This window comes from Somniosus microcephalus, chromosome 1 (genome assembly GCF_052327205.1).
Source record: "Somniosus microcephalus isolate GS21.2 chromosome 1, FLI_Smic_1.0, whole genome shotgun sequence".
NCBI lineage: Eukaryota > Metazoa > Chordata > Chondrichthyes > Squaliformes > Somniosidae > Somniosus > Somniosus microcephalus.
In genome coordinates, this window is record NC_140987.1 from 151,614,164 (window position 1) to 151,636,953 (window position 22,790).

Consider the following 22,790-nt stretch of genomic DNA (forward strand, 5'->3'; position numbering starts at 1 on the left):
CCTACCGGTAACTAACGCTTGTATCGAAAAGGAAACCCGAAATGACCCGACACTGTCTCGGGTATATGATTTGACGATGAAGGGATGGCCAGCACATGGCGACTCACTGTTGCCAGCATTCTCAACAAGGAGAGAACAGCTGTCAGTGTGCCGGGGGACCTTGATGTGTGGATCCCGAGTGGTAATTCCACCCAAGTTAAGGGATAGAGTGCTCAATGAGCTTCATGAGGGTCATCTGGGAGGGGTAAAAATGAAAAGCCTAGCCAGGGCTTATGTGTGGTGGCCGGGAATCGATAAAAAAATCGAGGACCTGACCAAGAGTTGCTCAGGATGCCAGAAAGTCCAAATTGTACCACCACAGGCCCCTTTACACCCATGGGAGTGGCCCTCATCTCCATGGCAACGGGTGCATATTGATTTTGCTGGTCCATTCATGGACTCAATGTTTTTAATAGCCGTGGATGCGCACTCGAAATGGCCTGAGGTTATCAAAATGTCCTCCACCACCACGGAGAAAACTATTGCAGTCCTCCGGACCATTTTTGCCAGGAATGGCTTGCCAGAACAAATTTGCTCCGACAACAGACCACAGTTTGTGTCCGAAGAGTTCCAGAGGTTCTTGAAAAAGAATGGGGAAAGGCATTACACGTCCGCCCCGTATCATCCAGCCACAAATGGATTGGCTGAGAGGTTCGTACAAACCTTTAAGAAGGCAATAAAGGCTATGTACAATGACAACATTCCGCTGCAGCACAAGGTGGACAATTTCCTGTTCACCTACCGGAATGCGACACATGCAGTCACCAACCAGGCCCCAGCCATGATGTTCTTTAACCGAAGGTTAAGATCGCGCCTGGATTTGCTCAGACCAAACGTACGAAGAGATGTTGAGAGTAAGCAATTCCAGCACATCCATGAGAAGCCAACAAGGAGCTTCAATGTAGGGCAACCAGTCTTGGCCCGCGACTACCGAACAGAAAAATGGCAGCCAGGAACGATATGCACACGGCAGGGCCCACTAATGTACACAGTGGACGTTGGGGAGAGCATCGTGAGACGCCATGCTGACCAGATCCTAGAGTCACAGGAACAAGTCAACCCCATGCCTCGCCCATACGTACCTGGTGATGAACCCGACGTACAGGTCGCATCTACCCCAGAAACAGTAGCATCGGAAGCTGATGAACCAACCGATGACAGGGGGCCAGAATCGCCTCCGCACCAAGAACAAGACACTCGGGAAAGGCGCTATCCAGAAAGGATCAGGAAGCCTCCCCAAAGACTGAATATATAAATAGACTATTTTCAGCTAATGTTGCATGTTAAAAGTGTTAATTGTAATTAGTTTGATATTTAATTGTTAAATGATTGTTATGGTACTGTTAATCTAAAAGGGGAGGAATTGTAATGTACATACTTTTAAGGGGGGAACTATCTTTTACAGCTCGTGTATACTGCAGTACCGGCAGTGACCACACCTGTATATAGCCCTGAGTAGTAATCTGTACAGATCAGTTCCAGTGTGAGCCACGTTGAGTAAACACCTGTTATACCGTTCTCCTGCAGTCTGTGTCTTATTATACACGGACACAACAAGTACCATCACCGAATCCCCCACCATCAACATCCTGGGGGTCACCAATGACCAGAAACTTAACTGGACCAGCCACATAAATACTGTGGCAACAAGAGCAGGTCAGAGGCTAGGTATTCTGTGGTGAGTGTCTCACTTCCTGACTCCCCAAAGCCTTTCCACCATCTACAAGGCACAAGTAAGGAGTGTGATGGAATACTCTCCACTTGCCTGGATGAGTGCAGCTCCAACAACACTCAAGAAGCTCAACAACATCCAGGACAAAGCAGCCTGCTTGATTGGCCCCCCGATCTACCACCTTAAACATTCACTCCCTCCACCACCGACATACCGTGGCTGCAGTGTGTACCATCTACAAGATGCACTGCAGCACTCGCCAAGGCTTTTTCGGCAGCACCTCCCAAACCCGCGACCTCTTCCACCTAGAAGGACAAGGGCAGCAGGCGCATGGGAACACCACCACCTCCAAGCTCCCCTCCAAGTCACACACCATCCTGACTTGGAAGCATATCGCTGATCCTTCATCGCCGCTGGGTCAAAATCCTGGAACTCCCTCCCTAACAGCACTGTGGGAGTACCTTCACCACATGGACTGCAGCGGTTCAAGGCGGCAGCTCACCACCACCTTCTCAAGGGCAATTTGGGATGGGCAATAAATGCTGGCCTTGCCAGCGACACCCACATCCCATGAACAAATTTTTAAAAATGTACTCCTTTAAGTCCCAAGTGAGAAATTGGACAGTGACTTCAAAAAATTTGTAATTTTTTAAAGAAAACAATGTAAATGCTGCATATAGAAACTGAGAGAGCAAGGATATCACAGGATATTGTGCTAAAAAATTACTTGCCCTAATCATTGTAATATATTCAGAGTTTCATCGTTTAATGCTTCTGATATTTTAAAACAATGTATCGGCTGGCCTGCATTAGCAATATCATGGGAGACCCACTATAAGAAAAAACAGAGCTTGGTTAATACTGAAGGAATTAATGGCATCAGCTGAAAAATATCACAGCACAACTGAATTTCTCTAGGGAACTTCTCTGGATTCTCTTTATTTTTATACAGTGGGGTAGATTTTCGACTTCACAGCCTGGGCGGTAATCAGGTAAAGTGGATCACAAGCTCTTTATAGAACCCACCCAATTTATATTCCATAATAATTAAATTCAATGGAATGAAAACCAAGCGATTCTATAAAGCACGGGCGGTTTGCTTCACCATATTTTAGCCCAAGCAATGATGGGAACAATCTGCCCCATGTATGAATTTCTCCAAAAAAATGTCTCATAACAAAGTCCTTTTAATGCTTTTTTTGTGTGCAAAACTGTTACATTACACAGTCATCACCAACATCCATCTTTTCAGTAGTGGGAGAATTCTTGTTTAATCTCCTATATCCCTGAATTTTCAATATCAGCTGTTTGAGTATGGAGAAGTGGAAAGCAAAAGCTAGGACCTGGATTTGAGCCCGGAGACACGTTCCGTGCGGGGAGCTGTTTTGAGGTCGGGAAACCCAGAATAACAGGTTTCCCACTCCTTTAAAATTTTTTCTGTTGGTTTCCCACCCATAGGCAGCCTGATTGATAGGCCTCAGGCGGGGAAGCCTACAGCAGAAGGCCACAGCCGAGAGCAGGTAGGTCTAGTGATTGGGGGGGGGGATGTGGGTGATGGGAAAGCTCGTGCAGGGTCCCAAACGCAGTGGGGGGGGTGTTCTGATCATGGGGGTGTGTTTCGATTGCGGCGGGGGGGGGGAGGGTTCCAATTGCGGGGGGGGGGTTGGTTCCGATTGTGGAAGGTGGGGTGGTTGTTCTGATTGCAGAGGGGGCTTCCAATGATGGCCAGGGGGTTCGATCACAGGAGGGTCCGAGGGTACTCCAATGGTGGGATGGGAGCAGATGGTGGTCGGGGGGGGGTCCGATCGTGGCAGGGGGGGCTCCGATGGCAATCGGGGGGAGCAGACAGATTGTGGGCAGGTGGGGGTGAGGGTGTTTAACTGGCTAGCTTGTTGAGCCTGGGGAAACACTCCTGCTCCTCCTGGCCTACTAGAGATGCTGTAAAGGCACTAACTTCATGGATTCAGCCCTTCTCGCCTCCTTTCACCTGCCGGGTTTCCCAAGGCCTTGGAAACAATATTCCCTCTCATTTTTTTGAGTATGCAGTCGCTTTAAATTTGCTGTGTGGCTGTTGCGCAGTATCTTTTCCAGCAGCAGTAGCTGGTGAGTGGCCTGCACAAGAACTCGCGATTGGTGAGAGACTGCGCACCTTCGGGGGAACATTGCTTGGAAACCAGGCCGACATGAGTTAAAAATAAAATGACTGTTAAAATGAAGGCACGCAGCCTTATTATAATATTTAAATGGTCAACCCACCTCCTGTGAGAGGATTGGTTGCCCGCCCCTCGTCCCGCCTCCATTAAAAGCCAGAAGTGGGCAGGTTTGAATTCCTGTTTCAGATTTTTTGAATTTTAACCTCTGACCTGACCCCAACCCACCCATTATTGGGAGTTAAGACTCAGTCCTAGGTGTTTCCCCCTCCCCCACTTGCATGTATCTCATGCAGTAACAGGAGGTTGAGGACAGATTGTACACCCACCCTCCCAATTGGCTGTACGTAGTAAAAAATGAAATGGGGAGTTTGCCTGGGATAACACCCATGGTAAACTTAGGGGGGAAAAGGTGAAAGAGAAGAAACAAATGATGTAAAAAGAAGTTTAAAAAAAGTATAAATAGTATGAAATAATCAAAGAAAAATTGCTCCTCCTGTTTTAGTGATCTTTAAGCCAAGAAATAAATAGCTGGGATTCTAAATTACACCTTTTCCACTCATATAAAATAGCTTTTAAGATAATTGATAAGCATTTTTATCTTTTCGTATTATAAAATAGTCACTTACCAGAGTGGGTTGAAACAAGTTCAGCAGTTATTTTTTGTATCTCTTCTTTTGCCTGGTTCAGTGATTTTTCAAGTTTGCGTTTCCTCCTTTAAAAGTAGAATAATGATTTTAAAGAATTTAACTGAATTTGCTGCATTGATTCAGCCCAAAATTATTACTGCAAAGGTTACAGACTTATGGTGAGGTCTCAGTCATGAACCTACTTCCACTACTCATGATGACTTCATGTATGTATAAAATGAAAATAAAAAGTAGAAGTAGTCAAGTTTCAAATTAATTGAGCCAGTGTATTAAATTTAAATAAAAATAGTAAATGCTGGAAACACTCAGCAGGTCAGGCAGCATCTTTGGAGAATGAAATAGAGTTAATGTTTCAACTCGATGACCTTTCCTCAGAAACATTAAATGTAAATGTTCAATTCAATTCTGTAGGGCAACCAAACACCAATTTAAAAAAAGATTTTCTTCAATTCATTTTGGCAAATCTTTGTGATACTAGTCCTAGGAAATGGAATACATTTTTACTTTCTACTCCCAGCATCATCAAGCACTTCAGATCAGGCACAGCATGGCCAAAATACTGATAAAGCTCTTTCTACTTTGCCTTAACAATATATCTTAACTTCAACCTTAGAATTCCCTACTGCATTATTTTGTGGTAAATAATAGAATATTTTGTGCTGTGAACCCGTCCCAATTAGGAACTCAGATGATGTTGCGCAAATTCATTCTATAGAAAACCCTAAACAGCCAGAGACATTTTATCAGACTGAATTGGATTAGAACTTAGAACCATCCACTGCATCCTACAAATTATTTCTTTTTTAAAAAAGGTAAATGCACTATATGATGTTGTACTTGCCATTCAAACCAGGAAAGTCAGTGCTGATTAGCAGTTCTCAGTTGGGGCAGCAGAGAGGTTTAAATTATCCCTGGATTAAGAGATGGGGTGGGGGTGGGAAGTGAATCATTTGTGGTTCCTACTCTCAATTGCTGTCCAATGGCCCAATTGAAAAGTGCGTATGTGGATGTCAGATGAAGACAGGATTAGGCTCAGCTATTGATTCCTCACATAGTTGAATAACTTGCCAATATTAACAGCCTGGATTTACACATGAAGAATGGGCACTTAGCTTCCACAATGGCTTACTGAGTTTATCTAGTCAACAGCTCAGCTTTACAGACCCTGAGGTTTCACGTTTAAGAACATAAGAAATAGGAGCAGAAGTAGGCCATTTGGCCCCTCGAGCCTGCTCCGCCATTCAACAAGATCATGGCTGATATTCTTCCTTATCTCCACTTTCCTGCATTATCCCCATATCCCTTGATTCCCTTAATATTCAAAAATCTATCGATCTCTGTCCTGAATACACTCAACAACTAAGCCTCCACAGCCCTCTGGGGTAGAGAATTCCAAAGATTCACCACCCTCTGAGTGAAGACATTTCTCCCACTCTCAGTCCTGAATGGCCGACCCCTTATTCCGAGACTGTGAAGCCTGGTTCCAGACTCCCCAGCCAGGGGAAACATCCCCACTGCATCTACCCTGTCAAGCCCTGTAAGAATTTTGTATGTTTCAATGAGATCACCTCTCATTCTTCTAAACTCTAGAGAATATAGACCTAGTCTACTCAATCTCTCCTCATAGGACAATCCCCCCATCCCAGGAACCAGTCTGGTGAACCTTCGTTGCACTCCCTCTATGGCAAGTATATCCTTCCTTAGGTAAGGAGACCAAAACTGTACACAATACTCCAGGTGTGGTCTCACCAGGGCCCTATATAATTGCAGTAAGACGTCTTCATTCTTATACTCAAATCCTCTTGTAATAAAGGCCAACATACCAATTGCTTTCTTAATTGTTTGCTGTACCTGCATGTTAAATTTCAGTGATTACTGTACAAGGACATCCAGGTCCCTCTGAACACCAACATTTCCCAATCTCTCACCTTTTAAAAAATACTCTGCTTTATTTTCCCTAGAAACGTGGATAACTTCACAGTTCTCCACATTATATTCCATTTGCCATGTCCTTGCCCACTCACTTAGCCTGTCTATATCCCCTTGAAGCCTCCGTGCATCCGCCTCACAACTTACATTCCCTCACAGCTTTGTATCATCAGCAAACTTGGATATATTACATTTGGTCCCCTCATCCAAATCATTGATGTAGATTGTGAATAGCTAAGGCCCAAGCACTGATCCTTGCGGTACCCCACTAGTTATAGCCTGTCAACCTGAAAATTACCCATTTATTTCTACTCTCTGTTTTCTGTCCATTAACCAATCCTCAATCCAACGAAGGGTTTTGACCTGAAACGTTGACTCTATTTCTCTCTCCACGGATGTTGCCTGGCCTGCTGAGTTTTTCCAGCATTTTCTGTTGTTATTCTCAATCCATGCTAGTTTATTACCCCCAATCCCACGAGCTCTAATTTTGCTAAATAACCTCTGGCATTGCACCTTATTGAATGCCTTCTGAAAATCCAAATACACCACATCCACTGGTTCCCCCTTATCTATTCTGCTAGTTACGACATCAAAAAACTCTAACTCATTTGTCAAACACGATTTCCCTTTCATAAATCCGTGTTGACTCTGCCCAATTCTATTATTATTTTCTAAGTGCTCTGTTATGACGTCCTTAACAATAGATTCTAGCATTTTCCCTACGACTGATGTCTGGCTAACTGGTCTGTAGTTCCCCATTTTCTGTCTCCTTCCTTTCTTAAATAGTGGGGTTACATTTGCTACCTTCCAATCCGCGGGAACCGTTCTAGAATCTATGGAATTTTTGAAAATGACAACCAATGCATCCACTATCTCTATAGCCACCTCTTTCAAAACCCTAGGATGTAGGCTATCAGGTCCAGGGGATATATCGGCATTCAGTCCCATTAATTCCTCCAGTACTATTTTTTCACTAATACTAATTTCTTTCAGTTGCTCAATCTCGCTAGACCCTTGGTTCGCCACTATTTCTGGGAAGTTTTTTGCGTCTTCTTCCGTGAAAACAGACACAAAGGCCACAAATTTAATTCTGGAGGTGTGTTGGGGGCAGGTCAACTGGTTTCAGGGTTCCGGTCCCACCCCCAACTGCCTCTGCTCTGCAGACATGATTTTCCCTTGATTGGCCTTGTTTAGCCTGCCCTGCGGGCTTACCAACAAATTAACAGGAACCGGGTCTGATGAAGCCGTTTGATGATGCATCATCTGCCGGTTTCCTTAAAAGGACCATGCACAATTTTATTTTGACAGTTGATCCGTCAGTGTTTGACAGAATTGAGGTGCTGCAAACATTGACAATCACGGCACAAAGATGAACACTTGCACCCAGGCTCTCCAGTGACTCCCTCCATATGCTTTTGGAGGGAGTCACAACATGTAGGGAGATTCGCTTCCCTTCCAAGAGCAGAAGAGACCTCCCCAGGACATCAACGTACCTTGAACCTCCAACCAACCAGCACCAGCCCCCCCACCCGCTATAGGGATGTGTGTGCATGGAATGGTTTGGACATTGAAGGGATGCTTCACGGTGCTGGTGTTGGATGGGGTCAACCTGGCGCATCATGTGGCATCCAGGGTTTACAGCACCATGTGAAGAAAATCTGGCCATGGTAATGCCATCGCTCTCCCGGCCAGCAATTTTGTCAGAGACTGATGCCCTGTGTCCAGTACAGCACCAGGTGAGTGAGGAGGAGGTTGGCGCTCCTGGTGCTGGTGCTGCTGTTGTGGCTGGTTGTGGTTGACGACCAGGATTATACTGGATTTTCCGAGCTAAGATCCTTTGGGGGAGAAATTCAGTATCGTCCCGTTTGGGGCGCAATTATCACCCGGGCGCAAAGTTTAGCGCCTGGTGCTAATTATCGCCTCTGATTGCGAAATTGGCTTCTATCGCCCCTGGAGGTGATTGGAGTGCTAAATCAGGCACTACACACATCTCTTAAGGCGCCAACGCCAAGGAGCGAGGCGCTATTTCACAGCGCTGGCGAAGCTCATGTGATGTCAGTCAGCAATGGAACACAGACACACTGGCGCTGGCCAGTTCTTAAAGGGGAGGGTTGATCTTGCTCTCCATCCACACCCTGCTCATTGCAGCCTTGAATCTTGGCCTGGAGAGACCTGTACATCAAATCTGCTGGAAAGAACAATGGAGAGGCCCAGGGAAAGATGTCAGAGTGCAGCCCCCATAGTCTCTTCTAAATTGATGCAAGGAAGATCAAATCAAAATGAACCTGCAAAGTGCTGCTCAGTACCCAAAACTCCTCAACACAGCGTTGAATCTTTCCAGAAGTCTCTCTCTCTCTCTCTCTCAGAATGACAGTGGCATAGTGGTTAGCACTGTTGCCTCACAGCGCCAGGGACCCGGGTTTGAATCCGGCCTCGGGTGACTGTCTGTGTGGAGTTTGCACATTCTCCCTGTGTTTGCGTGGGTTTTCTCCGGGTGCTCCGGTTTCCTCCCACAGTCCAAAGATGTGCGGGTTAGGTTGATTGGCTATGATAAATTGACCCTTAGTGTTAGGGGGATTAAATACGTGGGGTTACGGGGATCGGGTGGGATATGTGTCGGTGCAGGCTCGATGGGCCGAAATGGCCTCTATCTGCACTGTGGGGTTTCTGTGATTCTGTGATTCTGTGAATGCGTGGTGCAAAAATGTCGCCAAAAAAAATAGGCAGGAGCTGGTCACCTTTAAATAGCGCTCCCCTAGTCCCTTCCAGATTGCAAAACGCTCCCCTCAACCTGTCGTTGCTAGCGACAGGCGGAAAGGCAGGGGGTGCTACTCACTATCCGGTCCGGGGCGCTACCATGGGTGTTGCACGCTCGACTGCCGTCATGATCTGTGGACGCAGGAGATCGTGGCAGTAGTGTTTAGCGCTGCTGCAAAATGTCTGGTCAATTTCGCAAGCGGCGCAATCATCGCCACACCCGGGCGCTAGTTGCTTTGCACCCCATTAGCGCCTTCTTAAGGCACTAATGGGAGGCACAAACCAACCAAATTTTTCCCCCTTTCTCTCTACTGTCTTTATCCCATACTTTATTATCAGGGCTACCGCTCCTCCTTTTCCATTTTGCCTATCTCTTCTAAAAGTTAAGTATCCTGGAATATTTAGTTCCCAACCTTGGTCACTTTGCAACCACATCTCCATTATGGCTATTAGATCAAACCCGTTAATTTCTATTTGCGCTATTAATTCATCTATTTTGTTGTGAATGCTTCGCATATTCAGATATAGTGCCTTTAGCTTTGACCTATTTCTATTTTTCCCTGATGTCCCATTAGTCACTGATGCCTTGTTACCTTTATTACTCTCTCTGTCCCTTCCTGACCCACTCTACTTATTTTTACCCAAAACTCTACTCTGCTCTAGAGCCTTGACATTTCTCTCTCTGCTTTTAAATTTATTCTTTCCTGAATCCTCCCACCCCATCCCGCCCCCTTCATTAGTTTAAAGCCCTGCCTATTGCCATAGTTATTCGGTTCGCCAGGACACTGGTCCCAGCCTGGTTTAAGTGGAGCCCGTCCCAATGGAACAGCTTCCTCTTTCCCCAGTACTGGTGCCAGTGCCCCTTGAAGTGAAACCCCTACCTCTTACACCACTCTTTGAGCCACGCATTTAAACTTCTAATCTGTTTATCTCTATGCCAATTTGTGCGTGGCTCATTACCTTTGAGGTTCTGCTTTTTAATTTGGATCCTAGCTCCTCAAACTCCCTCAGCAGAACCTCATTCCTAGTTCTACCTATGTCATTGGTTCCTATGTGGAACATGACAACTGGATCCTTTCTTTCCCACTCCATGTTCTTCTCCATCCGCAAGGAGAAGTCTTTAACCCTGGCACTGGGCAGGCAACACGACCTTCGGAACTCTCGGTCGTGGCTGCAGAGAACAGTACCTAACCCCTGAATATACTGTCCCCTATCACAACTACATTAATGGCCTCCTGCACCATGGTGCCATGGTCAGCTTGCTCATCCATCTTGCAGGCATTTCCCTCATTCACACAGGCAGTAAGAACCTCATACCTGTTGGACAAGGGCAAAGGCTGAGGCTCCTCCAGCACTGCACCTGGGGCCCCCTTACCTGCCTGAGTTACAGTCACACCCTCCTGTCCCTGACCACTAACTAGACCTGTACCACAACCTAATCTAAGGGGAGTGACTGCCTCCTGGATCAAAGTGTTGAGGTAACTCTCCCCATCCCTGATGCCCCGCAATGTCTGCACCTCAGACTCCAACTCAAAAACTAAGCTGAAGTCCTCAAGATGCAGGCACTTACTGCAAATGTGGTTGTCCGGGATCACAATGCTCTCCACAAACTCCCACATGCTGCAGTTGCGGCACACCACCTGCAATGTCATCCCTACATGACCTTGTTTTATTTAATTAAATTTGTAATTAGGTAACTCAGTTTACAGTGCTGTTTCTTGACTACTTACTTGATCTAGATTAAGTTAAGGGCACTGAAATTAAATATCTACCTGTAACACAAAGTACTACAAGTAGTGTAGGCAAATGCAGCAACTCCTTCCCCCTCTTCTCCGAATTCTCACTCTTTCCAAATTCCCAAATAAAACACTCTGTTCAAGTCCACTCCATTTAATCCCGTTCTGTGCAGACCGCCTTCATCTTCCATCTGTACTGAATTTCCTAATCTCAGCCAAGGCAGGACTCAGGGTGCTAGAATTTAGAATTGGTTTCAGTACCCCTAGGTTGGGGAAGGAGAAAATTTTGCTCGTGTTTTCTAAACAATGACTACTGTTCAAAGTGCTTGGGACTAAATATGAAGTAAGGAAAGAAGCAGGCTCTGCTGTGATAGCTCCCCATGCCCAAATATCTTGTTGACACTCACTGTCAAGGCTCCAACATGAATAATGGCCTCTAGCCTGAGGGATCAAAGGTTACCCAGCACCTGTGGAAATGTACCCAAGCAAATGCTGGGTTTTATGGCAAGAGTTATACAATATAAAAGTCAAGGTGTAATGGTGAATCTATATACATCCTCAATAAGACATCAATTAGAGTACTGTGTACAGTTTTTGGCTCCACACTATAGAATGGATAATGCAGCAATAGAGCGGGTACAGTGCAAATTCACTCGGATTCTGCCAAGTATGAGGAAATAAAATATGATGAAAGAATTGAGGCTGTTTTCTTAGATCAGAGGAGATTACAGGGTGATTTGACAAGAGATATTTAATATTATGAAGGAATGAGTAGATAAAAACAGACAGTTTCCAGTAGTTGAGTAGAACCATAAGCCGTAGATATGATTAAAGGGATTAGCCTTGTAATGATATCAGCAAATAGTGATGGTATTTGCCTGTTTGATTATTATGCCTTACCAGCATATTTGCCTGTTTGATTATTTATGCCTTACCAGCAGAGGGCATGTGAGAGAGAGAGTTTAGTTTTAGTTTCATTTTAGATGGATCTCTAACATGGTGTCTCCTGTAATGCTATTAACTTAGATGAACAAACTTTAGATTAAAAGACATTCTCTTTCATCAATGTGTCGTCATTGAACCCACATACAAATCAATACATGGGCCTAGAAATTCAGTATAGCCACTTTTGGGGCGGTAAAGTCGGGCGGGCGCTAAAGTTTGCGCCCGGCGCAAAGTCGGTGGCACTTCACCGATATTCAGTAGCTTCGCCCTAAGAGGTTGCTTGAGCGCTAAAACTGGCGATGCACGCCTATCTTTAGGCGCTAAGCCGGCGGTGCTGAGGGATAGCGCCGAGGCCGGGCGCAGCGCAGGTGCGGTCATTTCTTGATTGACAGCAGACACCGTGGCGCCGGCCAGCTCTTAAAGGGGGAAGGGTCGACTTGCTCTGCTGCAACGGCCTGCACACTGCAGCCTTCCAGCTAGGCCTGAACACTGCTGGTGATCAGAAGGAGCCATGGCAACGGTACAGAAGGCCCGTGAGCGTGCCCTGCGCTTCTCAGCCCATGACTTGAAGGTGATGGTGAGGGCCTTGGAGAAGAGACAGCACATCTTGTTCCCGGACACTGGCAGGAAGCCTCCCACCAGCGTCTATAGGAAAGCCTGGAGGGAGGTCGCCCGCTGGGTGTCGGCCACCGGCGATGCCCCCAGGGACAATGTCCAATGCCGGAAGAAGTTTAATGACCTGACCAGGATTGTCAGGGTGAGTACCCTTTCCAGTCTCCTCCTCATCCTTGCATGTACACCTGACATGATGGGCAAAGGGACCTGAAAGCCCTAATGGCCAGCCCTCAGCCAGCAGCTATGGGACAGTCATGAGCATCAATTGCACATTCTGCACTTTACACCATGGGAGGCAGTGCACACCACATCAGGGCTACACACTGGCCAAGCTATTCCACCATGGGAGGCAGTGCACACCACATCAGGGCTACACACCGTACTTACAGGCCATCCTTTCTCTTGCAGGCAAAACTTGCCAACAACCGAAGGCACCAGGAGCAGACCGGGGGAGGCCGCCCACAGATCCAGGAGCTCACACCCCTGGAGGAGCGCGTGAGTCGCCTCATGGGACCCCGGGTGATTGGGCCTGTCGCCTGTGGAGATGCCGACCCTCTCCTGGGCCACAATGGTATGGACATCACCTTTTGGACCTCTCTCGTCGCACTTGCACATCCGATCTACCTCCTTTGCCATTGTCCGACCAATGCACTGAATGCCACCAGTCATGCCTCCCTCGCTGACGCCCTCTCCTCACTCTAAAGCTACTCTTGTGCCTTCCTGCTTTCAGCTGGTGACGAGGAGCTCCCTGAAGCTGCCAGTGACAGCCCCTCCGAGCAGGAGGAGGAGGAGGAACAGGAAGGCGGACCATCAGGGCAGCAGTCAGGTGCGGCTGCAGATGCCGAAGTAGTGGACACGTCTTCCCTGGAGGAGAGCCTGGAGGGAGTGTCGGAGGGGAGTGTTGCTGCTGGGACCAGTGGCGTCCAGCAACCCAGGAGGGCTGCGGTTGGTCCGCAGCCTTCCCCCCAGAGGGGGGAAGGATCGGAGGGGCGTGCAGTTGCTGGGCCCAGTCGCCGCCGGCAACGTGGCAAGGGTCGGCCAGCTCTGCCCCCTGCTGCCCAGCGGGAGAGTCTGGACTCCAGTCCGGCCACGTTCAACTCAGAGGAGGTGCGCCACCTCGATCAAATGGCCCAGGATTCGGCTCACCGGCACACCGAGCTGATGGGGGTAGTGGCACGGATGCCTGAGGCCATCGAGTCCCTGGCTAGTAGTGTGCGCGAGTTCGGGGCCTCACATGTCGCGAGTGGCCGGCTGATCAGTGATGCCGTCCAGACAGTGGCTGCTCTGTTGCGGTCGCAGACCAGGGCAACAGGGGCACTGACTGCTGCCACACGCGCTGCATCAGCCAGGCATCGCCTGGACACCCGCCGCGCTGCAGCAGCACAGCGGGCTGCCCTTCGGCAGATTGGTGCGCATGCTGCAGTGCGGGCCCGTGCGAGTGCCAGAGTGCCACATCACCAGCCAGGGCCGACCATCCGCCATATTGCACACATTCCTCCAGCCGTCACCGCCACTCCCCCAGTGGCGCCTCAATGGCAAGCGGCTGCAAATGATGTTGGCCAGGCACAGCTGCGCCAATCACCAGCCGGCCCCTCGAGGGGCAAACCCCGTCTAGGCCGCCCCCCAAGGGCATCTGCCGGAAGGACATCTAACCCTCAGGAGCCTTTCCCCAGCCTCGCAGCAGCCACTGGGCAGAGCTTGCGGAGGAGCAGCAGGCCGGGCAGGGGCCCCAAAAGGCTCGACAAGGTCTCGCCCTCGCGGCCCAATAAGTAGACGGTGTGGCCAAGTGTTATTTTATATGGCGATGCCTATGTTTCTTTTGGGGATGGTTGTTTTGTTTCTGGGGATGTTTTTTGGGTTAAGGCCGAGGATGAAGGCCATTTTTGAACAAATGTTCAGTTATTCCTCCCCAGGTTGTGGGAGTGAATCATTTGATGTACTGTTTTTTGGGGCCGTTGAATGTTTCTGGGTTTCATGTGTGAAGGGGTTTCATTGGTCTAAAATAAAGATTTCTCTTTATTCAGAGAGTGTCCATGTTTGTTGCTGTAAGTGTTTGTTGCCTTCGCCGGCTGAGGGCTTGCGGAGCGGCTGCGTTCATGTTCCTTCATGGCCACAAGGCATTCCCTGACTGGGGGCTTAGAAGTGATGTTCAATAAGCCGCCGACGGACGGCCCTTGGACCTTCTCGCTCCCTCCTGGGATGGTACTCCTCCTCCTCCTGCTCCTCCTCCTGAGGTGGTGGTCCAACATGAGGTGGCAGTGCCCGAGTCCTGCGGAGAGCCAGGTTGTGCAGCATGCAGCAAACAACGACAAATTGGGACACTCGGTCCGGGGAATACTGCAGAGATCCGCCGGAACGATCCAGGCAGCGGAACCACTGCTTGAGGACGCCAATTGTTTGCTCGATTATGTTCCTGCTCGCTTGATGACTCTCGTTGTATGCCTCTTCAGCAGGGGTCCTGGGCGCGCGGAGCGGGGTCATGAGCCAGGTACACAAAGGATAGCCTTTGTCCCCAAGAAGCCATCCTCTTGGGGGAGGCTGTGCCTCGAACATGTCACGCACAGTTGTCTGCCGCAGGATAAAGGCATCGTGGCTGCTGCCTGGAAAGCGGGCATTGACAGCTAGGATGCGCTGCTTGTGGTCACACACCAGCTGCACATTGAGGGAATGGTAGCCCTTCCGGTTGCGGTAATCCTCGGCATGCTCCACAGGTGCCCGCAAAGCCACATGTGTACAGTCAATGGCGCCCTGCACCAAGGGGAAGGCCGCAAATCTCAGTGCACGCTGATGCTGCCTCTCCAGGGCCATGGGGAAGGAGATGAATTGGCGTCTCCTTCTGAAAAGGGCATCGGTCACCTGGCGGATGCAGCAATGCACGGCGAACTGAGATATGTTAGCAATGTCCCCAGCAGCGGATTGGAAGGAGCCGGTGGCATAGAAGTTCAAGGCCACCGTCACCTTCGCCTCCACCGACAGAGACGTCCTGCTCCTGAGCTTTGGACGCAGATCTCTGTGAAGCAGATGGCAGATCTCTCCAACCACCTCCTTTCGGAATCTCAGCCTTTTTACACATTGCGCGCCACTCATGTTGAGGTAGGTGCGCTGCTGGCGGTATGCCCTGACTGGGTAAGGCCTATGTTGCCGACGCCTGTTGCCCCCTCTGCGTCTAGCCAGGGCTGCCCCTCTCACACCGCATCTGCGAGCCCTACGGACATGACGCTGAAACTCAGCGTTGGCACCCCATGCAGCCCCCATAATATGCTGCCAAACAGTCAAATATACAAGAGGCCACTTGCAACGCTCTGGCCTGAAGCCAAAAATACCTGAGCTAGTGTTGGCCCAAACCAGAAAGCTGTCTTCCTTGGTCTCTCTCCAGAAATCCGTTGCACAAGAGTGTTTGCTGCAAAATGCCTGCCCTTTATAGTGCAGGGTAAGTGCCCTTTAATTTACGCTCCCCGGGTCCCGCGTCAGCTCTGTTGCGTTCCACTAAACAAGCGTGCGGGCCGCCGGCCGCACAATGGGGCGGTCCCACTGAAGTTCTGGATCAGGGCGCGCAAAGGGCGTTGCACGAGGATATCACGTCATTTTCTGCGCGCGCAGGTGAGCGCGCGCTAAATTTTGCGCCGGCGCTAAATGTCTACTTAATTTGGGGCGAGGCGCAGATCGCGCTGCGCCCGGACGCTACACGCATAGTGCCCGAAATTCACTTCTCTTAAGGCGCTAACGGCTGGCGCAAGCAACTGAATTTCTAGGCCATGGTGTCAGAAGTGATTGAAAGAGATGAAGAGGAAAAATCTGAAGTTAAATCAGCTCTCCACATATTAGCAAGCCAAAAGAGAACATCGTTACTTACCTTTGAAGAATAGCTAACGAAGTGAAAAAATGGAAGGTTTACTCCCACCGGCGAAGCTTCAGTTGACAGGTAATGTGGCTGAAAATTGGAGGAGGTTCAAACAACGTTTGGAGTTGTATTTAGCGGCAATCGGAGCTGATGAGAAAAGTGATAAAATGAAAGCGTCAGTGTTCTTACATGTCGTGGGTGATGAAGCGCTGGAGGTGTATAATAACTTCACATTCGCTGCTGATGGAGACAAAAAGAAGCTGGATAAAATAATGGAACAGTTTGAGGCCTACTGCATACCTAAACGTAACGTGACGTTTGAGAGGCACAGATTTTTCACATGTGTACAGAAAACGGGAGAGACTATTGATCAGTATGTGACTGAACTGAGAAACAGAAGCAAAACGTGTGAATTTGGGGGACTGACAGACTTGCTGATAAAAGACAGACTGGTGTGTGGTATTCCAGATAATGGTCTAAGGGAAAGACAGCTAAGAGAGCAAGATCTAGACCTGGGAAAAGCCATAGCACTGTGTAGGGCTACAGAGACTGTGAAGTCGCAGGCAAAGGAGCTGTTCAGTGACAGTAGCTGCAACGTGGATGCAGTGAGAAAGAACGGATACAAACCGTTTAACAAAAAGAGCGCCAATGTGAAAAAAGAGGCGTGGCCAGCGAACAAAAATGAAAGGGGCAATCGAAAGTCATGTAGTCGATGCAGTACACAGCATCCACCAAGAAAGTGTTCAGCATATGGTAAAACATGCAATAGTTGCAATAAAAACAACCATTATGCCCGTTGCTGTAAGAACCAAGCGCAACAAAGCAAGGTCCATATCGTAGATGAAAGCGAGATAGAGGAGTTCAATGTGGATGTTGTGTCTGAAAACAAAAAAGAAAAAAGAGACTGGATGTTGACACTAAAAGTGAATGACATACACATTCCATTTAAATTGGATACTGGAGCACAAGTTAATGTGATATCAGAGACTGATTTTAAGAAAATTAGACCCAGACCAAAGATACATGGAATAAAAGTGAAAGTGACAGGATACTCAGGTACTGATATACCAGTGAAAGGAAGATGCATTGTCAAAGTGACACACAAGGACAGAGAGCACACGCTAGCATTAATCGTGGTGCCAAAGGATGTGTAGGCCATACTAGGCTTAATAGCCTGTGAGAGACTGAACCTGGTAAAGAGAGTTCTCATTGCGGAAAGCGAAGGAGAGACAGTCTATGATGAACTCATGAAAGAGTACAACGACCTATTTCAGGGTCTAGGCTGCATTCCAGGAGAACACACGATCAGAGTAGATAAAAGTATGCCAACGGTCATACATCCATGCAGAAAAGTTCCGTTTGCTCTTCAAAAGCAACTGAAGGCAGAGTTGGACAGGATGGAAAGCCTGAACGTGATTCAGAAGATAGATGAGCCAACTGAGTGGGTGAGTTCCCTCGTCGTTGTGGACAAAAAGAATGGAAAGCTCAGAATTTGCCTGGATCCAAGAGATCTAAACAGAGCAATAAAGAGAGAGCACTTCAAGCTTCCTACACGTGAGGAAATCATGTCACAGTTTGCAAATGCAAAGTATTTCAGCAAGTTAGATGCATCATCAGGATTTTGGCAAATGAAACTGGACGAGGCAAGTTCAAAACTGTGCACGTTCAACAGTCCATTTGGCAGATAGAGATTCCTAAGGTTACCATTTGGCATTGCCTCAGCTCCTGAAGTGTATCACAAAACTGTCCATATGATCTATGAGCACCTGGAGGGAGTTGATACATCAATGGATGACATCATAGTATGGGGAACCACGAGAACTGAGCATGACGAGAGACTGAAAAAAGTGCTGGAAGCAACAAGGAAAACAAACCTGAAGCTGAATAGAGAGAAATGCCAGCTCGGGGTGACAGAACTGACATTCGTGGGAGATATCCTTAGCGGTGAGGGCATCAGACCAGATCCCAGAAAGGTGTCCGCCATTGAGAATATGCCAAAGCCACAATGCAAAAAGGACGTGCAGAGGTTTAATGGAATGATCAACTACATGGGTAAATTCATATCCAACCTCTCAGAAAAGATGGTGCCACTGAGACGACTAACTGAAAAGAACATAGAATGGGAATGGAATCATGAGCATGAGAAGTCATGGAGCGATCTAAAGAAACTGCTCACAGAGGAACCAGTTCTGAGGTTTTATGACCCAGCGAGACCCATCAAGATATCATCAGATGCATCACAGGGTGGGCTCGGTGCTGTTCTTCTGCAAAAATATGACTACTGGCAACCTATTGCATATGCATCGTGCTCAATGACAGACGCGGAGACGCGATATGCTCAAATAGAAAAGGAGCTGCTCAGCATCACATACGCCTGTGAAAGATTTCACCAGTTTGTGTCAGGACAAGCAATCAGTGTAGAGACTGACCATAAGCCCTTGATTGCATTGTTCCAAAAGCCACTAAATAGCTGTCCGCTTAGAATACAAAGAATGATGATCAGGCTGCAACGCTATACACTGAATGTTGCGTACACACCGGGTAAGCTGATGTATACAGCAGACACGTTGTCCAGAGCTGTTGACCCAAGAGAGCCCGCAAACACCAAAATGGATGAAAAAATGAATGCCTACGTGGACATGATCACAAGTGCACTGCCCATAGCAGATGCAAAAATGGAGCTCATAAAGACTGAGACAAACAAAGATGAAACACTGAGACGACTGAGGAAAAGCATCTTGGATGGATGGCCCAACATGAAGCAAGACTGCTCACCTGACATGGCAGAGTACTGGAACTGCAGGGCGGAACTATCAGTGGTCGAAGACATCATCTACAAAGGAAGTAAAATAGTTATCCCAAAGAGTCTGAGAAAAGAGATGCTAAAAAGGATCCATGGAGGACATCTGGGAATCGAAAAGTGTAAGAAAAGAGCACGAGAGGTGATGTACTGGCCACGAATCAACCAAGATGTGACAAATGAGGTGTCAAACTGCACAATATGCCTGAAATATCAAGCAAGCAATCCTGCAGAACCACTAAAGCCACACCCAGCACCAGACAGACCTTACCAGAAGGTAGGCGCTAACCTATTCGTATGTCAAGGGAAGGACTATCTTGTAGTCACAGACTATTACTCCCTGTATCCAGAGGTTTGTAGACTGTACACCACCACTGCAGATGCTGTGATAACATGTATGAAAGCCATATTCTCCAGACATGGCGTGGCAAGCGAGGTCTTCACAGACAACGGACCCCAGTTTTACAATGCAAGTTTCTGACACTTTGCCAAAGAGTGGGACTTTGTCCACACAACGTCAAGTCCTCACTTTCCACAGTCCAATGGACTAGTGGAAAAATCGGCCCAGACAGTGAAAAGACTGATGTACAAGGCAAAAGACAGTGGAACTGACTTCTACCAGAGCATGCTTGTATACCGCACAACGCCGCTCGAGTGTGGTATGTCACCAGCCCAACTCCTTATGGGACGTCTGCTAAGGTCAAACCTACCCATCCCGGAGAACCTCCTGAAAACAAAAGAGGGGGAGAAAGTGAGGAAGTTCAAAGAACAACAGAAAGAAAAGCAAAAGTACTACTATGACAGAGGAACACAAAACCTACCTGAACTCCACACTGGTGACCAAGTAAGGTTCAAAGACAAAACAAACATATGAACTCAGAAGGGAACTGTCCTGAGTGAAGTCCAACCAAGGTCATACACCATTCAGACAGATGAGGGTGCTGTTCTGCGAAGAAATTGTCGGGATCTTCTCATGGGACCAGCCACAGCAAGTCAAAAGACTGATACTGTTGAACAACCTGATCACACAGCAGGTCAAAAGACTGATACTGTTGAACAACCTGATCACACAGCTGAGAAATCATCATCTGAGGCAACAACTCAGATTCAAGGACAATCAATCAGAAAATCCTCAAGACACGTGAAGCCTCCTGAGAGACTCATTGAGCAAATTTAAGGACTCTTGTTATAGAAGGAAGTAATGTTATCTTATTCTCTCTTCAAGTTCTAGTGTATTTACATATTTCATGCGAACACACAAAACAAGGTTAACTAACCTTGATAATGATAATGATAATGTAAGTTCATTAAGTGTTACAGTTAAAATGCAGAGTAATACAAAGAAAACATGTTGTTAGATAAAAGTAAAATACTTTTGTTTTAAGGTAGATGTAATGATATCAGCAAATAGTGATGGTACTTGCCTGTTTGATTATTATGCCTTACCAGCATATTTGCCTGTTTGATTATTTATGCCTTACCAGCAGAGGGCATGTGAGAGAGAGAGTTTAGTTTTAGTTTCGTTTTAGATGGATCTCTAACATGGTGTCTCCTGTAATGCTGTTAACTTAGATGAACAAACTTTAGATTAAAAGACATTCTCTTTTATCAATGTGTCGTCATTGAACCCACATACAAATCAATACAAGCCTTGGCTTAGCATTAGAACTCTCACCTCTGAATCAGGAGGTTGTGGCTTCAACCCTTACTGATACCGAGCACATAATCTAGGCTGACGCTTCAATTTTGAGGGAGTGCTGCACTGACGGAGGTGCCATCTTTTGGACGAGATGTTAAATCTAGACCCTGTCTGCCTGGACGTAAACAATGTTCCCTGTAATCTTGTTTGGCTCTGCGTGGGCAACTCAAAATACCACGCACGTGTGGTTTTTCTCATTGAAAAGCCGGCAAGTTGGTTGTGTGCGATCCCTGGAGCACTGCGCAGCTTATAGACAACATTGGACATAAAAGATCCCATGGCAATTTTTGAAGAAGAGCAAGGGAGTTCTTCCAATGTCCTGGTGAACATTTAACCATAAACCAACACCTAAAAAGCAGAGCAGGTACAGGGCAAATTCACTCGGGTTCTGCAGAGTATGAGGAAATAAAATATGATGAAAGAATTGAAAAACAGGCTGTTTTTTTACATCAGAGGAGATTACAGGGTGATTTGACGAAAGGTCATCGACCTGAAACATTAACTCTGTTTCTCTCTCCACGGATGCTGCCCTGGCCTGCTGAGTTTTTCCAGCGTTTTCTGTTGTTATTTCTAAAAAACAGATGATCTGGTCATTTATTTCACTGCTGTTTGTGGGTCCTTGCTGTGCGCAAATTGGCTGCTGCATTTCCTACATTACAGCAGTGACTACATTTTAAAAGTACTTTATTGCCTATAAATTTTGGGACATCCTGAGATCATGAAAGGCACTATATAAATGCAAATTTTTTCCTTCTTTCTTGAATGCAAGGGATTTAGGACAAAGAGCAGCAGAAATATTTGTTTACGCAAAGGGTTGCGAGGCTGTGGAATGCATGATTCAATTTAATAATTGAAGCAAAGATCATGTCCGGGAATTTTCTCGGAGATGTTGAGCAACAGACATTCTTTATAAATTCAACAGTGAACTCGTCTTCGAGCTACCTGTGGAAACTTAGCATGATACAGAAAAGCAAAGGATCAAAGGATGTGACGTGTTAAGGACAATTAATGTAGCAAAGGCACGAGACCAGAACACAAAGTGTGATGGGCCTGCAGATCATCAAAGAGCAGATGGCTGTTTAAAACCACCTCGGACACAGAATATGCTGCTTTGTTCTGTAAAGAGGGGCTGAAACAGCAGGATAGGCTTATCAGTGTGGATGAAGACATGGCTCAGCAATCAAGGGCGCGAGCTAAAAGGTTCTCAGATGTTTCACAGAGGCCTTGGCCATGGCTGTGCAACAAAGACGGGCTGTCCTGTTCATGCAGGGTGGCAGGAGGCCATCCAAGGCCACTTGCAGAAGGCTGTGGGAGGAGATAGCTGACTCTGTCACGGCCACCAGTGTGGTCCCGAGGACCTGGATCCAGTGCCAAAAAAAGTTTATTGACCTCACACGGCTGGTCGAGGTGAGTGAAGGCTTCAGCAAATGCCATATCCTGCCATCTGCACCACTAGCCTCACACACTGCTCAATGGACCACACCCGCATCAGTCACCTACCAGCAATATCTAACGAACATCACTCATACCTCACAATCATGGCTTCACTTCACCCTCACAACCTTACCACTGCTGCAATACTCACACCCACATCTCACACCTTGCACACACCGACAGCTATTCAACCAAGGCAGGAGTATTACCCAAACACATTATACTCATTGACACACATCACTTTCTCTTGCAGGCAAAGGTGGCACACAACAGGAGGGAGCAGTGGCAGATGGGAGGCAGCCAAGCCACAACACAGAACCTCACCAACCTGGAGGAATCCATCCTTGACATTATTGGAGGGGTAGTGACGGAGTCTGTGGTCACTGGAGAAGTTGAACCTTCGCTGATAATGATGGTATGGTCATACCTAATCCTTCTTCTCACATCCCACTTCCCACCTCATCCCACAATCTCTTCTCACTTACAAGCTACAGATGGTGTATGCATGGATATCTTGCTTTCC

General features: G+C 47.3%; 1 protein-coding gene across 1 annotated transcript in view; it reads right to left on the bottom strand.

Annotated features, from left to right (window-relative positions):
* LOC147124414 (uncharacterized) overlaps positions 1–22,790 on the bottom strand; it is a 347,949-nt gene that overhangs the window by 247,627 nt on the left and 77,532 nt on the right. Inside the window, exon 7 of the mRNA XM_085969950.1 lies at positions 4,491–4,576. Within this exon, the coding sequence (XP_085826076.1) occupies positions 4,491–4,576 (86 nt within the window). The remainder of the gene's footprint in view (positions 1–4,490; positions 4,577–22,790) is intronic.